This window comes from Natator depressus, chromosome 17 (genome assembly GCF_965152275.1).
Source record: "Natator depressus isolate rNatDep1 chromosome 17, rNatDep2.hap1, whole genome shotgun sequence".
Lineage (NCBI taxonomy): Eukaryota > Metazoa > Chordata > Testudines > Cheloniidae > Natator > Natator depressus.
Window position 1 is genome coordinate 947,001 of NC_134250.1, and position 11,506 is coordinate 958,506.

At 66.4% G+C, this 11,506-nt stretch overlaps 1 protein-coding gene across 2 annotated transcripts; it reads left to right on the forward strand.

Moving 5' to 3' along the window:
- The first annotated feature begins 4,407 nt into the window (after positions 1–4,407).
- On the forward strand, positions 4,408–11,215 carry LOC142000185 (hypermethylated in cancer 1 protein-like). 2 transcript variants are annotated; one of them, XM_074974239.1, is made up of 2 exons: positions 4,408–4,700; positions 7,103–11,215. In XM_074974239.1, exons 1-2 carry the CDS (start codon positions 4,649–4,651, stop codon positions 9,022–9,024), a joined length of 1,974 nt encoding a protein of 657 aa, XP_074830340.1. In that variant the 5' UTR covers positions 4,408–4,648; the 3' UTR covers positions 9,025–11,215. The 2 variants fall into 2 exon arrangements, with proteins under 2 accessions (XP_074830340.1, XP_074830341.1); XM_074974240.1 differs by lacking the exon at positions 4,408–4,700 and adding an exon at positions 6,562–6,593.
- The last annotated feature ends 291 nt before the right edge of the window (positions 11,216–11,506 follow it).

Consider the following 11,506-nt stretch of genomic DNA (forward strand, 5'->3'; position numbering starts at 1 on the left):
AAAACAGATACTGTCAACCTAACTTGACATATGTATTTTTAAATGAGATTACAAATTTGGTTGATAAAGATAACAGTATTGATGTAATATACGTAGACTTCCATACCACATTTGACTTGGTACCACACATCATTTTGGTTACAAAACTAGAAAGATATCAGATTACCATGGCACACATTACATGGATTAAAAACTGACTGACTGATAGGTCTCAAAACATAACTGTAAAAGGGAATCATCATTGTTCAGGTGAGTTTCTACTGGGATATCACAGGAATTGGTTCTAGGACTTACACTAATTAACATTTTTATCAATGACCTGGAAGAAAACAAAATCGTCACTGATCAAGTTTGCAGATGACACACAAATTGGGAGCATGGTAAGTAATGAAGAGGACAAAGTGATCTGGATCATTTGGTAAGCTGGCTGCAAGCAAACAATGCAGATTTTAACATGGCTAAATGTAAATGTACACACCTGGGAACAAAGAACGGAGGCTGTACTTACAGGATGGGGGACTCTAGCCTGGGACCCAGGGACTCCGAAGAAGACCTGAAGGTCATAGTGTCTTGTCTTGGGGTTCTTTTGCTTTTGTTGATGCTCCAGTGTCCTGACTGTAAACACAGGGCCTATCTGGGCCCAAAGATGTTGCTTGTTCTCACTCTTGATTGAGTTAAATGAGGCCCATCCCATGGTGGGTGATGCTTCGTCCCCAACACTTCCGGCTGGCTGCAATATTCTACCTTTTACATCTCTCCTAAAGGACACCATGGAATTCTCTGCCAATCACCATCACAAACAGCTACTTGGCTGCTTTCAGCAAGTGCCACACTGACCCTGCCATTGGTGACGTACCATGGAGTGGGGCAGACACAGGTGTCATATGGCTGCCTGGGCATGCCTCTGCCACATTAAAGTTGGGGTGCCCACTGTGACACAGCAGAGAGGGGGGCAGATTGAACTGGGGGTGCCGCAGGGGAGTTTCACTGGGACTGTCTGCATGGGGGATGGGATAGCAGGGCGGGGCTTCACTGGAGGGATGATACCTGAGCCTGTAACCTGAGCCAGGAGGGGGGTTGGGGCCAGGTGACACCTTTTGCTCGGGAAGCTGGACAAAGGCTGGAGAAGGAGCCAGGGGGAGGCTGCGTGAGTCGGCTGGAGGGGCTTTTGAGTTGGGAGTGGACTGGGGAAATGGAGGGAACCCCAAGGCTGGGGTCTAAGCTCCCTGCCCCACAGAAGGACCTGTCTGAGGAGTCCTGGTTGTACCAACAAGCTCTGTTTGGGACTGTGTTCCTGTCGTCCAATAAACCTTCCATTTTACTGGCTGGCTGAGAGTCACGGTGAATTGCAGGGTGCAGGGCCCTGACTCCCCGACACTCCATGACAGCCACATACACAGTCCCGTCCCCCCCTCCGCCCTGGCAATGGCTGCTTTTCTTGCTCGGCTCCTCTCTTCCAGACCTTTGACATGTGAATTAATTAAACCAGCTTAGACCCCCCGCCATTTAGTGAGCCAAATGCAAAGGTGAAGTGTAAAGACCTGAGTGTCACATGCTGCTACATGGGCATTTGTCTAAGCGGATGAGAGATGTTTTCACTCCCGTGCACAGGGGCCAGAGGAAAGTGTAAGTGACAGGAGCTCTGACCCTCTCTGGACTCTCCTCCACTCACTCTGCCCTGGGCCCCTAAACTCTAAGTCTCGGTCTGCTCTTGGAATGGGCTCCGAATAGAGGGAGTGTCCATGGCCACTTGTCACTGCAACGTGGCCATTCACTGTGGGCCTGTCTATGCCACAAGCACACCTGGCTCGTGGCACCCTTGGCCAGCCCCGTGCAAACAGCGCTGAGCTGGGCTGCGCTGCAGCTTGTTTATTTCACAACAGGGTGATGTGTCAGCCACATAGTGTGTCACACCTACCAGCCCACCCAGCTGGGCCTGCGGGTGCATGCTGGGAAAATCTGGGCGGTTGCCCCACGGTACCTGAGGGGGAGGGGGAAGGAGTGTCTGAGCCATGCGGTCATTGTTACCCACAGTGCAGAGTGCGCTGCAGGCCCAGCACCCGCTGAGCTGGTCACAGCTGGGGGCCACCCGCCAGCCTGGGGGAAACCCGTCGTTGGCATGGTTACTATCGCTATCCCTGCTGTGTGTGGTCCCCAGCCAGGTCACTGCCATGTGGGACACAGGAGTCTGAGTCCCACTCCTGACCCTGTCCATGGGGCCAGAGGGGGCGCGCGACGGGCCCCTGGGGCTTGCTCCCTGCCAGCCTAGGTCTGCGCCAAGAGCTTCTGCATCTGTCCCCTTGCAGCTGACCCCGTCCCCTTCTGACAGTCTGCCGGGGACTCGCAGCGGGAGGCGGATCCAGCGGGCCCCGCCAGAGGTGGGAACATTTTCCCAAGGGAAGGATTTTCCATCGAGACAAAGACATTAAAAAAAAAGAAAAGAAAGAAAGAAACAAGGTCCTCTGGGGAGCAGGATCCAGGGGATTGGGGGGAGCTGCACGGGGGGCAGCTGGATCACGAGGTTCGGGGGAGCTGGGTTGGGGGAACCTGGATTGGGGATTTTCCCGCAGAGCCAAACCCCGGCCCGCGCGGTCTTTGCCCGCCTTTCCCGTGCTTGGTCCCACCACTGGGGATGCTTTTCCTTCCTTCATTTGCCGTATTTGGGTGTCGCATTTCAAGATCGATTGGCCAATGTAAGTCACGTGGTAACCCCCCAAAAAACAACAACTTTCATTTTCAATCCCCCCCCAGCCGTAACACACTAACCAGTGCCCGATGCGCCCGGCGCCGGGGCTGCTGTGAAATCCCCGGACAGCTATTGGGGACCCCCAGCTCCGCTGTGCCCGCTCCGCGCCCGGGGCCGGGGGGAAGTGTCCGCACGAGTAACAAGTGCCAGGGAAGGCTGCAGGCGGGCCCCGGGGAGCCCAGCTTGTGCCAGGCGCGCCCCGTCCGCCCGTCGGGCGCTCCTGCTGCCCACGGGCCGGGGGCTTCCCTTGCCCAGGCTCGGAGATGAGGCTCCACCAGCCCGGAGGGGCCGCGTGCCTGGCCTGGAGCCGCCGAGCACAAGGGCTGAAGGCTGAGCGGGACAGTTCCGGGGCTCCCGCCGGCTTTTCTCGCTCGGTCCTGCTCACGCGGGGCCGGCAGGGCCTGGGCCGGGCTCTTCGTGAGGGCTCCAGACCCGCGGCGGCAGCTCCGCGCCGAGGGTCTGGCTGTCTGTGTCCAGCCCTACACCAGCGGCCTTCTCCGTCCCCGAGGGCCCCGGCTTCCCTCGTCCCGCCCGCAGGGTCCCTGCCCTGCCCCGCCAGAGCGGCTCGGATTCATTCCGCGCCCCAGGCTCCGTTCGCGCTGCAGGGGCACCCGGGCCCCGCCAGACCCGCCCCACAGCTCGCCAGCCGAGACCCTCCTGCACCCCGCGAACCACAGAACTTCCTCGCCCCAGAGGGGAAGCCGCCCCCGCCACACCCCGGTCCGGGCTGGGAGCTGCCGGCCCCTACGGAGCCCACCTGTGCTGACAGCGACCCCTGTCCTCCCACTCACCTTCCCCCGGTGCCAGGGGCGCGCACCTGCGCGGGGAGGCTGCCTGGCAGCGCGGACGCTGCAGGGGCGGCAAGCGAGCCAGAGAGCGCGGGAGCGGGGCGAAGGACGCTAGATGGCAGCAGGAGCAGGCGCTGCCGCCAACCTGGGCCCCCGCCGAGAGGCGAGCGAGCGCCTGGAGGGGAACCGCTACACCTGGGCTAAGAGATGAGCCCAAGGCAGGTGCTGGTGCAGGGCCCCGTCGGCTGGGCTGGGCTGGGGCTGCTGAGCCGGGAGAGCAGCCGCCCCCGCCCCCCGCGGGACTCGCCCCCCCCGCGCCCTTCGGGCCCATCCCCTGGGGGGTAGCGCAGAGTTTCTCCGCAGCTGGAAGTGCCCCGCGGCGGGAGCAGGAAATCGGGGGAACCCGCGGCTCCCGGCCCTGATAGACTCACCCAGGCGTCCGGGACGGGAGCCGGGCTCCGGGGCTCGCTGGCGCGCTCTCCCTCTGCTGCAGTCGGAGCTGGAGGCGGAGGGGCCGCCGGGGAGCCGTGCGCGCACCTGGAGCTGATACTTTCACCTTCCCAACGGGCCCCTCCCAGCCCAGCGCCCTGGGGCCGCCCCCACCCGCCGGCGGACGAAGCGGTTAAATTCCCCGCGCCGGGCAGACGCTTACGAAGCCGGATCCGGGCAGGCCGGTCCCGGAGACAAGCGGGGCTTTTCCTTCCCGCCGCAGGCAGGGGTCCCCGGGCCAGCTCCGTGGGGAGCCGTCCAGGGCCCCGCTCCTCCCCCTGCTGCCGGGGCCCGCTCGCCCGGCCCGGGCCGGCCCCGCCCGGGGAGCCGAGGGGAGGAGGCAGTCAGCTGCTGTCCCTTTAACAGGCGCTGGCGCGGAGCGGAGTTCAGGCCGGGGTCAGGGGGAGTTCGCAGCCCGGGCTTTACCTTTGCGCCGAGCCGTGCGCCGGCGGCACATGCTGCGCCCCGGAGCGGCGGCCGGGCCTGGCACGCAGGGCGCAGCGACCGCCGAGGGAGGCAGCGCCTTGGCAGCAGAGTCCGTGGAGCTGGCATGGGCCGGAGGCGCCGGCTGGCGGCGGGGAGCGCACGGCGGCGACCCAGGGGCTGAGGCTGCTGCTGCGGGGATATGAGAGTCCGCAGAGACCTCGGCTGGCTGGCGGAAGCGACGGAGCCCCCAGGTACGGCGGGACAGGACGGGGCGGGAGGGCGCCTGTGCCAGGGGCTTCTGCCCGCGCCCCTGGGAGCAGGGCGGGCCCCCAACGCCGGGCGGCCGCACACCTGGCCGGGGCGCCCCCCAGCCGTCCTGTAATACAGCACAGAACCGGGGAAGGGGCGGCGCGGGGGCACTGCTGGGTCCCTCCCGGGACGCGAACGCAGAAAGCCGGGCAGGCGGCGCCCTGGGGGGTTGAGCCGCCGCCCGAGGCAGCGGGCGCTTTGCAGGGAACGGCGAGCGCAGCCCTGGGGCCGTGGCCGCTCGCGGGGCGCCAGGCTCAGAGGCCAGAGGAGGAAGGGTCGGTCCCTGCTGGAGGGGATGGCAGAACGGCCGGAACTCGGGTGCTGGAACTCGGGTGCGGGGGGCGCTCCCACCTCCCCGGCTTGAAGTGGCTCCATCATACCTAGGGTTAGCGTTTGGTTCCCTGGCTCTCAGCACCCGCGCTAGACACGCTGTTCCAGCGCCCTACAGGGGCCGCAGCCGGATCCCGGGATGGGAGAGGAGGGCCAGGACCCGGGGAGCCAGCGCTAGGCCCCCTGCGTGTCTCTGCTCCCAGGGGTCCTCGCCCCAGGTGGGCGCCAGGCCCTGCCCTCGGTGCTCGCGGCTCCCCGACAATCCCATGGACGGGAGTCCCGCTGGCGACTCCAGCTCGCGACCATCAAAAGGGAAGGGACCGATCCCCGCGGGCAGAGTGCGGGTCCCGCCGGGGCTGAGTCGGGCCGGAGCTCCCTGCGGGTGGGGACTCGCCCCGAGGCAGGTCTCTCCCGTCTAGCCCCTTTTCCTCGCCCCCAGGCCCCGCTTCCACCCCAGAGACAGAGGCGCTGGAACTAGGGCTGCTGGGGGCGGTTTCCATCCTGTTCGGGGTATAATGGCTCTCAGCGCCCCGTTCAACGTTGTTCCAGCGCCTCTGCCCAAAGATGCTGTAAAATGGCGAAGTTTGGCTGTCCCGGCGGGTCTCGGCTCCAGCCCGGCCCTTCCCCGCCCTCGGGCTCGCACTGCCCGAGTCCAGTTGGCCCTGGCGCACCCACAGCTCCGCCGCCTCGCTCTCCCAGCCACAGCAACTGCGCCAGCCGGGGCCCAGCTCGCTGCGGACCGGGCCCGGCCCGGCCCGGCCCGGCCCAGCCCAGCCCGGGTGTAGGGCTCCGGCCATCCCGCTCCCAGGCCAGCAGCGCCTTCCTCTGGCTCTCCGGGGTGCCCCCTGCGCAGCGCGGCCTGTCCCGGCCTGGGCCCGGGGAAAGGGGCCTCGCTCCGCTGGGGGCCGCCTGTTCTCCCCAGCAAGCCAGCCCGACCCGGGGCGCTTCGGGGAAGCCCGACCCGGCTCCTTCGCTGGGTTTTGGGCCTCCTGGTGCCAAAATCGCCGCTGGCGGCTGGAATTGGGGCGCGCCAGGGAGGCGGGAGAAAGTGGGGCAGGAAGGCGAGGGGCTCCTGCCCCTCCCCCCCAAGCACCCCTGGCCCGCGGGGCTGGCCCTGGAGCCCGGGCCCCGCTCGTCGGGGTTGGGGTCAGAACCAGAGCGGGTCTTCCCCCGGGCTGCGGGCGGGCGGGCGCTGGGAAGGGGCCGCTCCAGGTCAGCGGGTGCGTGTGAGGCAGGAAGGGGGCAGAGGGGGCCCGGCCGGGGAGCGGCAGGTGGCCTGGCCCCTCCGCCCCCCGCTCAGGTGGGGCTGGGACTCGCAGGCGGCGCTGGCAGCGGCGGGAGTGATGTCACCTTCCCCCAGCGCCTGCAGGGGCTTCCCCCCTCCCCCGCCCGGCCGCGCAGAGAAGCCCCGATATAAGGGGTGGCACAAGGCAGCGCAGCAGCCAGTGCGCAGACGAGGCGGCGCAGCCCCGGCTCCCCGGCAGGACTGGCCCTCTCCTCCCCAGGTAGCGGCTGGGCCCTGGCCGCTCAGCAGCCCGGGGCTGGGGCTTCCCCTTCCCGCTGCGGCCGGGGGCGCGGCGCCCTCGCCCCGTCGAAGTGGCGCAGCCCCGGGCGCGCAAGTGCCCCGGCCGCAGCCCAAAGCCGAGACCCCCCAGCGCAGCAGCCGGCGGGAGCCCGCCAAGGGCGCGTCGGGGCCGGGCGCTAGCAGGGGCGGCCGGCGGGGGTCCTGGCGCCGGGAGCCGGCCCCTCGCTGGGCCCTGGGCGCGTGGGGCCCGCGCTCCCCGCTGCCCAGCTCGGGGCTCCCCGGGGGGCTGCGAAGCGGGCGCTGCGCGCCGGGGTGGGGGCGGCAGGTCGGACGGCGGCGCCCCGCTCCCTCCCCGGCAGCGCCCGCCGCAGCATTCCTCAGCCCTTGCGCAGCGGGCAGCGGGGCGGGGACGTTTTGGCTCCATTAGGCCGCGGCTGCGCTGGGCCGGGCCGGGCCGGCCGCCAGCCCCTCACCGTGTGTCTCTTGCAGGTGGCGGGGGCAGCCCCGCGCTGGAGGCCATGGAGGTGCCGAGCCACTCGAGGCAGCTGCTCCTGCAGCTCAACACGCAGCGGGCCAAGGGCTTCCTGTGCGACGTGATCATCGTGGTGCAGAACGCGCTGTTCCGCGCGCACAAGAACATCCTGGCGGCCAGCAGCGTCTACCTGAAGTCGCTGGTGGTGCACGACAACCTGCTCAACCTGGACCACGAGATGGTGAGCCCGGGCGTCTTCCGCCTGGTGCTGGACTTCATCTACACGGGCCGGCTGGGCGAGTGCGAGCCGGGCGAGCCGGGCCTGGGGGCCGTGCTGGCGGCCGCCAGCTACCTGCAGGTGCCGGCCCTGGTGGCTCTGTGCAAGAAGAAGCTGAAGCGGTCGGGCAAGTACTGCCAGCTGCGAGGCAGCTACAGCCCCTACAGCAAGGTGGCTAGGGGGCTGCGGGCCGCCCCAGTCATCCAGGCCTGCTACACGGGTGCCCCCCGGCCTGTGGACCTGCAGCCTGGCGAGCCCCTCAACCCGCTCAGCACCCAGTGTGGGGAGCTCTATGCCTCCACCGCCCAGGGCACCGCCCTGCACCAGCCGGGCCTGTGCCCACCCGAGAGGCACTGCTCTCCGCCCTGCGGCCTGGACCTCTCCAAGAAGAGCCCCACCAGCCCTTCCTCCCAGCTGCTGCCCACAGACAGACTCCACCCGGGGGACAGCAGGGAGCCCTTGCTGGCTCCCGGGCACGACAGCCCGCCGGGCAGCGCTTCTCTGCTGGCCAGCCACGGCTCCGCCTACAAAGACCCCCCCCAGGTGGGCGAAGGCGTGATCCACCCCGCGGAGCGCTTCCGTGGCAGCCCGCCCTGTGTCGAGCCCCCGGCCCGGGCCGAGGGCCACGACTTCCTGTACCGCTGGATGAAGCACGAGCGAATGGGCAGCTACCTGGAGGAGTGTGAGGCGGAGAAGGAGCCTGAGCGGGAGGAGAAGGCCGAGTCGCCCCTGCAGTCCCGCTACCCCAGCATCGAGAGCAACGAGCTGGAGAACGACAACAGCACCAGCGAGGACACGGGCAGCAGTGAGGGCCCGTCTCCCGGGGGCACCCTGGGCCCCTATTGCAACCACCTGGCCTACGAGCCCGAGAGCCTGGGGGACAACCTGTACGTGTGCATCCCCTGCGGCAAGGGCTTCCCCAGCTCGGAGCAGCTCAACGCCCACGTGGAGGCCCACACCGAGGAGGAGCTGTACCACAAGGCGGCCTCGGAGCAGGCCGGCCCCTTCCTGGACAAGGGCGGCCAGAGCCTGGGCGACATCCTCCGGCCCTACCGCTGCTCCTCCTGCGACAAGGCCTACAAGGACCCGGCCACGCTGCGGCAGCACGAGAAGACGCACTGGCTCACGCGGCCCTACCCCTGCACCATCTGCGGCAAGAAGTTCACGCAGCGCGGCACCATGACCCGGCACATGCGCAGCCACCTGGGCCTCAAGCCCTTCGCCTGCGACGCCTGCGGCATGCGCTTCACCCGGCAGTACCGGCTCACCGAGCACATGCGCATCCACTCGGGCGAGAAGCCCTACGAGTGCCAGGTCTGCGGCGGCAAGTTCGCCCAGCAGCGCAACCTCATCAGCCACATGAAGATGCACGCGGCCGGGCCCGACGGCAAGTCCAAGCTGGACTTCCCCGAGAGCGTCTTCGCCATGGCGCGGCTCACGGCCGACCAGCTGGGCCTCAAGCAGGAGAAGGCGGCGGAGCTGCTCTCGCACACCTCGCACTTCCTCAGTGACCCCAAGGGCCTGGAGAGCCTGTACCCGCTGGCCCGATTCACGGCCGAGCACCTGGGGCTGAGCCAGGAGAAGGCGGCCGAGATGCTGGGTCCAGCCTCACACCTGCACAGCGAAGGTGGCCGGAGCATAGAGTGCTATTCACCCACCTAACAGAGCATCCCTGGCACCCCGGGGCTGCCCACTCCTGCCACAGCCAAAAAGGCCGCATGGCCACAGGGTCTCCCAGTGCCCACGGCCCCCTCCCCAGATGGACTTTCAGTAGCATTTGGGGAGTGGGAACTTTTCTCCCTGCAAATGTGCAGTGGCCGAATTCTTCCTCCAGCCCCCATCCAATGGGGAAAGGCCAGAACAGGGGGTGGGGTGAGCCCCTGCCATACGGCATCGGGCACCAGCTCTCTCCAGCTGCTCAGTCTCAACCTGGTGTATTAGGAGTAGCCAAAGGGTTTGATCTTCCAAGGCCACCGCAGGCATCTCTACGCTCTGGCCCTGCAAACCCTGCCCAGAGCCTGGGCCTGGCACGTGCCTCTTGCTGCAGAGCCCTGGTGGCTGGGGCAGCTCCTCTCCCAGCTCTGACTGCAGCGGGGCCTGGCTGGGGGATGGGGCGGGAGAATGACCCACTCGTTACCTCCCCCGCCCACCTCTGAGCCCTCCTAGCCCAAAGCTCCTGCTGCTGGGCCTGGCTCCCAAAGACCCTCCTGGGCCCCAACTAGCTGAGCAGAAACCAAAGCAACCACCTGAGGAGGAGGAGGAGACCCAGCCCCCGCACCCTCGCTGTACTCAGGGATGTCCCAGTGTCCTGCCTGACCCTGGCCAGGCCCAGCTGCCTCAGAGAAGAATTCCTGCCCTGGGCGATTCCAGAGTTCCCCCACCCTTCCCCGGGCGCATGGATCTGGGGCCTGGCTGTCCATAGACTGAGCCCCTGGGATGCATCCCTCCCCACCCCCCAAGTCTCTACTCTCTGGGATCACAGGTGGGAACCATGATGCTGGGGGTGTGAATGCTGCTGTTTCTCTGGGGGTCTCTGCTGGGAGGTGGGCTGGAAGCATGAGGCCATGGGAGTAGTTTGTTAAAACCCTGCGTGGGCTTTCCTAGGGGTGGGCTCCCCTCCTCCCTTACTAGGCTGCAGGGGGAGAGCTGCCCCCTCCCAGGGCTGGTGCCCAGAGCATGCAGGCAGGGGAGTGACGCCAGGCTGTCAGTGTGGGGCAAGGGGCCAGGCTGCTCTCCCCTTGCTGTGCTCCTTGTACCGAAGGGCTGTGTCCCTGGGAAGATGCTCCAACCCATCCCCCAGCAGCTCTGGTGGGAGGCCCCCTCTCCTCTGCTCCCTGGAGGCTCAGTCCTGGGCCAGGAGCTTGTGACAAAGACAAAATGGCTCATCTCCTGCCTTGCTGGGCATCCCTGGGCAGCAGGGCTCCGCCATGCCCAGGCCAGGGTGGGGCTGAGAGCTTTATGCTGAAGCCCGTGGTGGGCAGTGCAGGGGCCAATGACACTGGGGGGGGGGGGGGGGGAGAGCGGTTAGGTCTCTGCCCTGCTGGCCAATGGAGACAGGTGTTGCAGGGCTGCATGCCGGCGCCTCCCCCCGGCCCCCATGATAGCACCCTGAGCTTGACCCTTGCGCCAGGCCGGCTGCACTGAGGAAGCAGATCCTCCCCGCACTCCTGGGTTAATGGGGCACAAGATCCAGGTGCTGCCAAGCCTGGAGCCCTGCCTGGGGCCTTCCTTGCTCTGTCCAGGCAGAGCCACCGAAGCCGTAGGGGCTGGGGAGAGCCCTGCTGTGAGTGATGCAGGGCTGGGTCCCATCCCACCCCCGTCTGGCCTGCAGGATAATGTGAAGCTCTTTTCCCTGCCTTTGTCTTTTCTCCTTTGCACACGAGGCCGAGGGGGCCGCCCCACGGTGACTGCTCCTGGCCTCCAACCAACTGTGCCTTTAGCCTGACCGGCTGCTCCTCCAAGGGGGCTTGGGTGCAAATGCTCCCAGTGCCAAATGTCCGTGCCCCCGGCTCAGGGGCCTCTGGCTGGCAGTGACTCAGGGCACCGACCCTGCCTCCCCTTTCCAGCTGTGCAGGACCTTGGGCACCAAACGGGCTCCCCAGGCAACTACGGGCTTGGCTAGGGCCAGGAATCCCAGGCCAGAGCCCGACACGGGCTGCCCTAAACCCTTGCAGCCATCAGGGACAATGCTGTAGAAGCTGCGACCAAAACGCGGGGGGAGGGGGCGTATCCAGTGCGTGGATCCAGGTCTCCCTGCCCCCTCCCGGTTTGTATATTCTTCTGATTTGTACAGGGGCATTTTGTCCCGTCCTTTTCTATACTCAAAACCAAATGAGCAATAAAGTGACATTAAACCTGAGATCCCAGCTCCTTCTTTTGGTCTGGATGGGCCCAGCCTCTGCCCTGGGGCCTGGCAAACTCCGCTCCTTAGGGTCAGACATGGGAGTGGGCAGTCAGGTGCTGGCCCAGCTTGGGGAGGGCAGAGGATGATGAGGGATGTGGCTCCAAAGCCCAGCTCTGGGGCCAGTGGCTGCTTTAAGGTGTGCGGCCTGGGGGAGAGGCTGTAATGCAGTTTTCCCCCTGACTCCAGGCACATCCTGGGGCACCAGTGAGGGTCCCTTGGAGCAGAGGTGCTGCTGGAAAG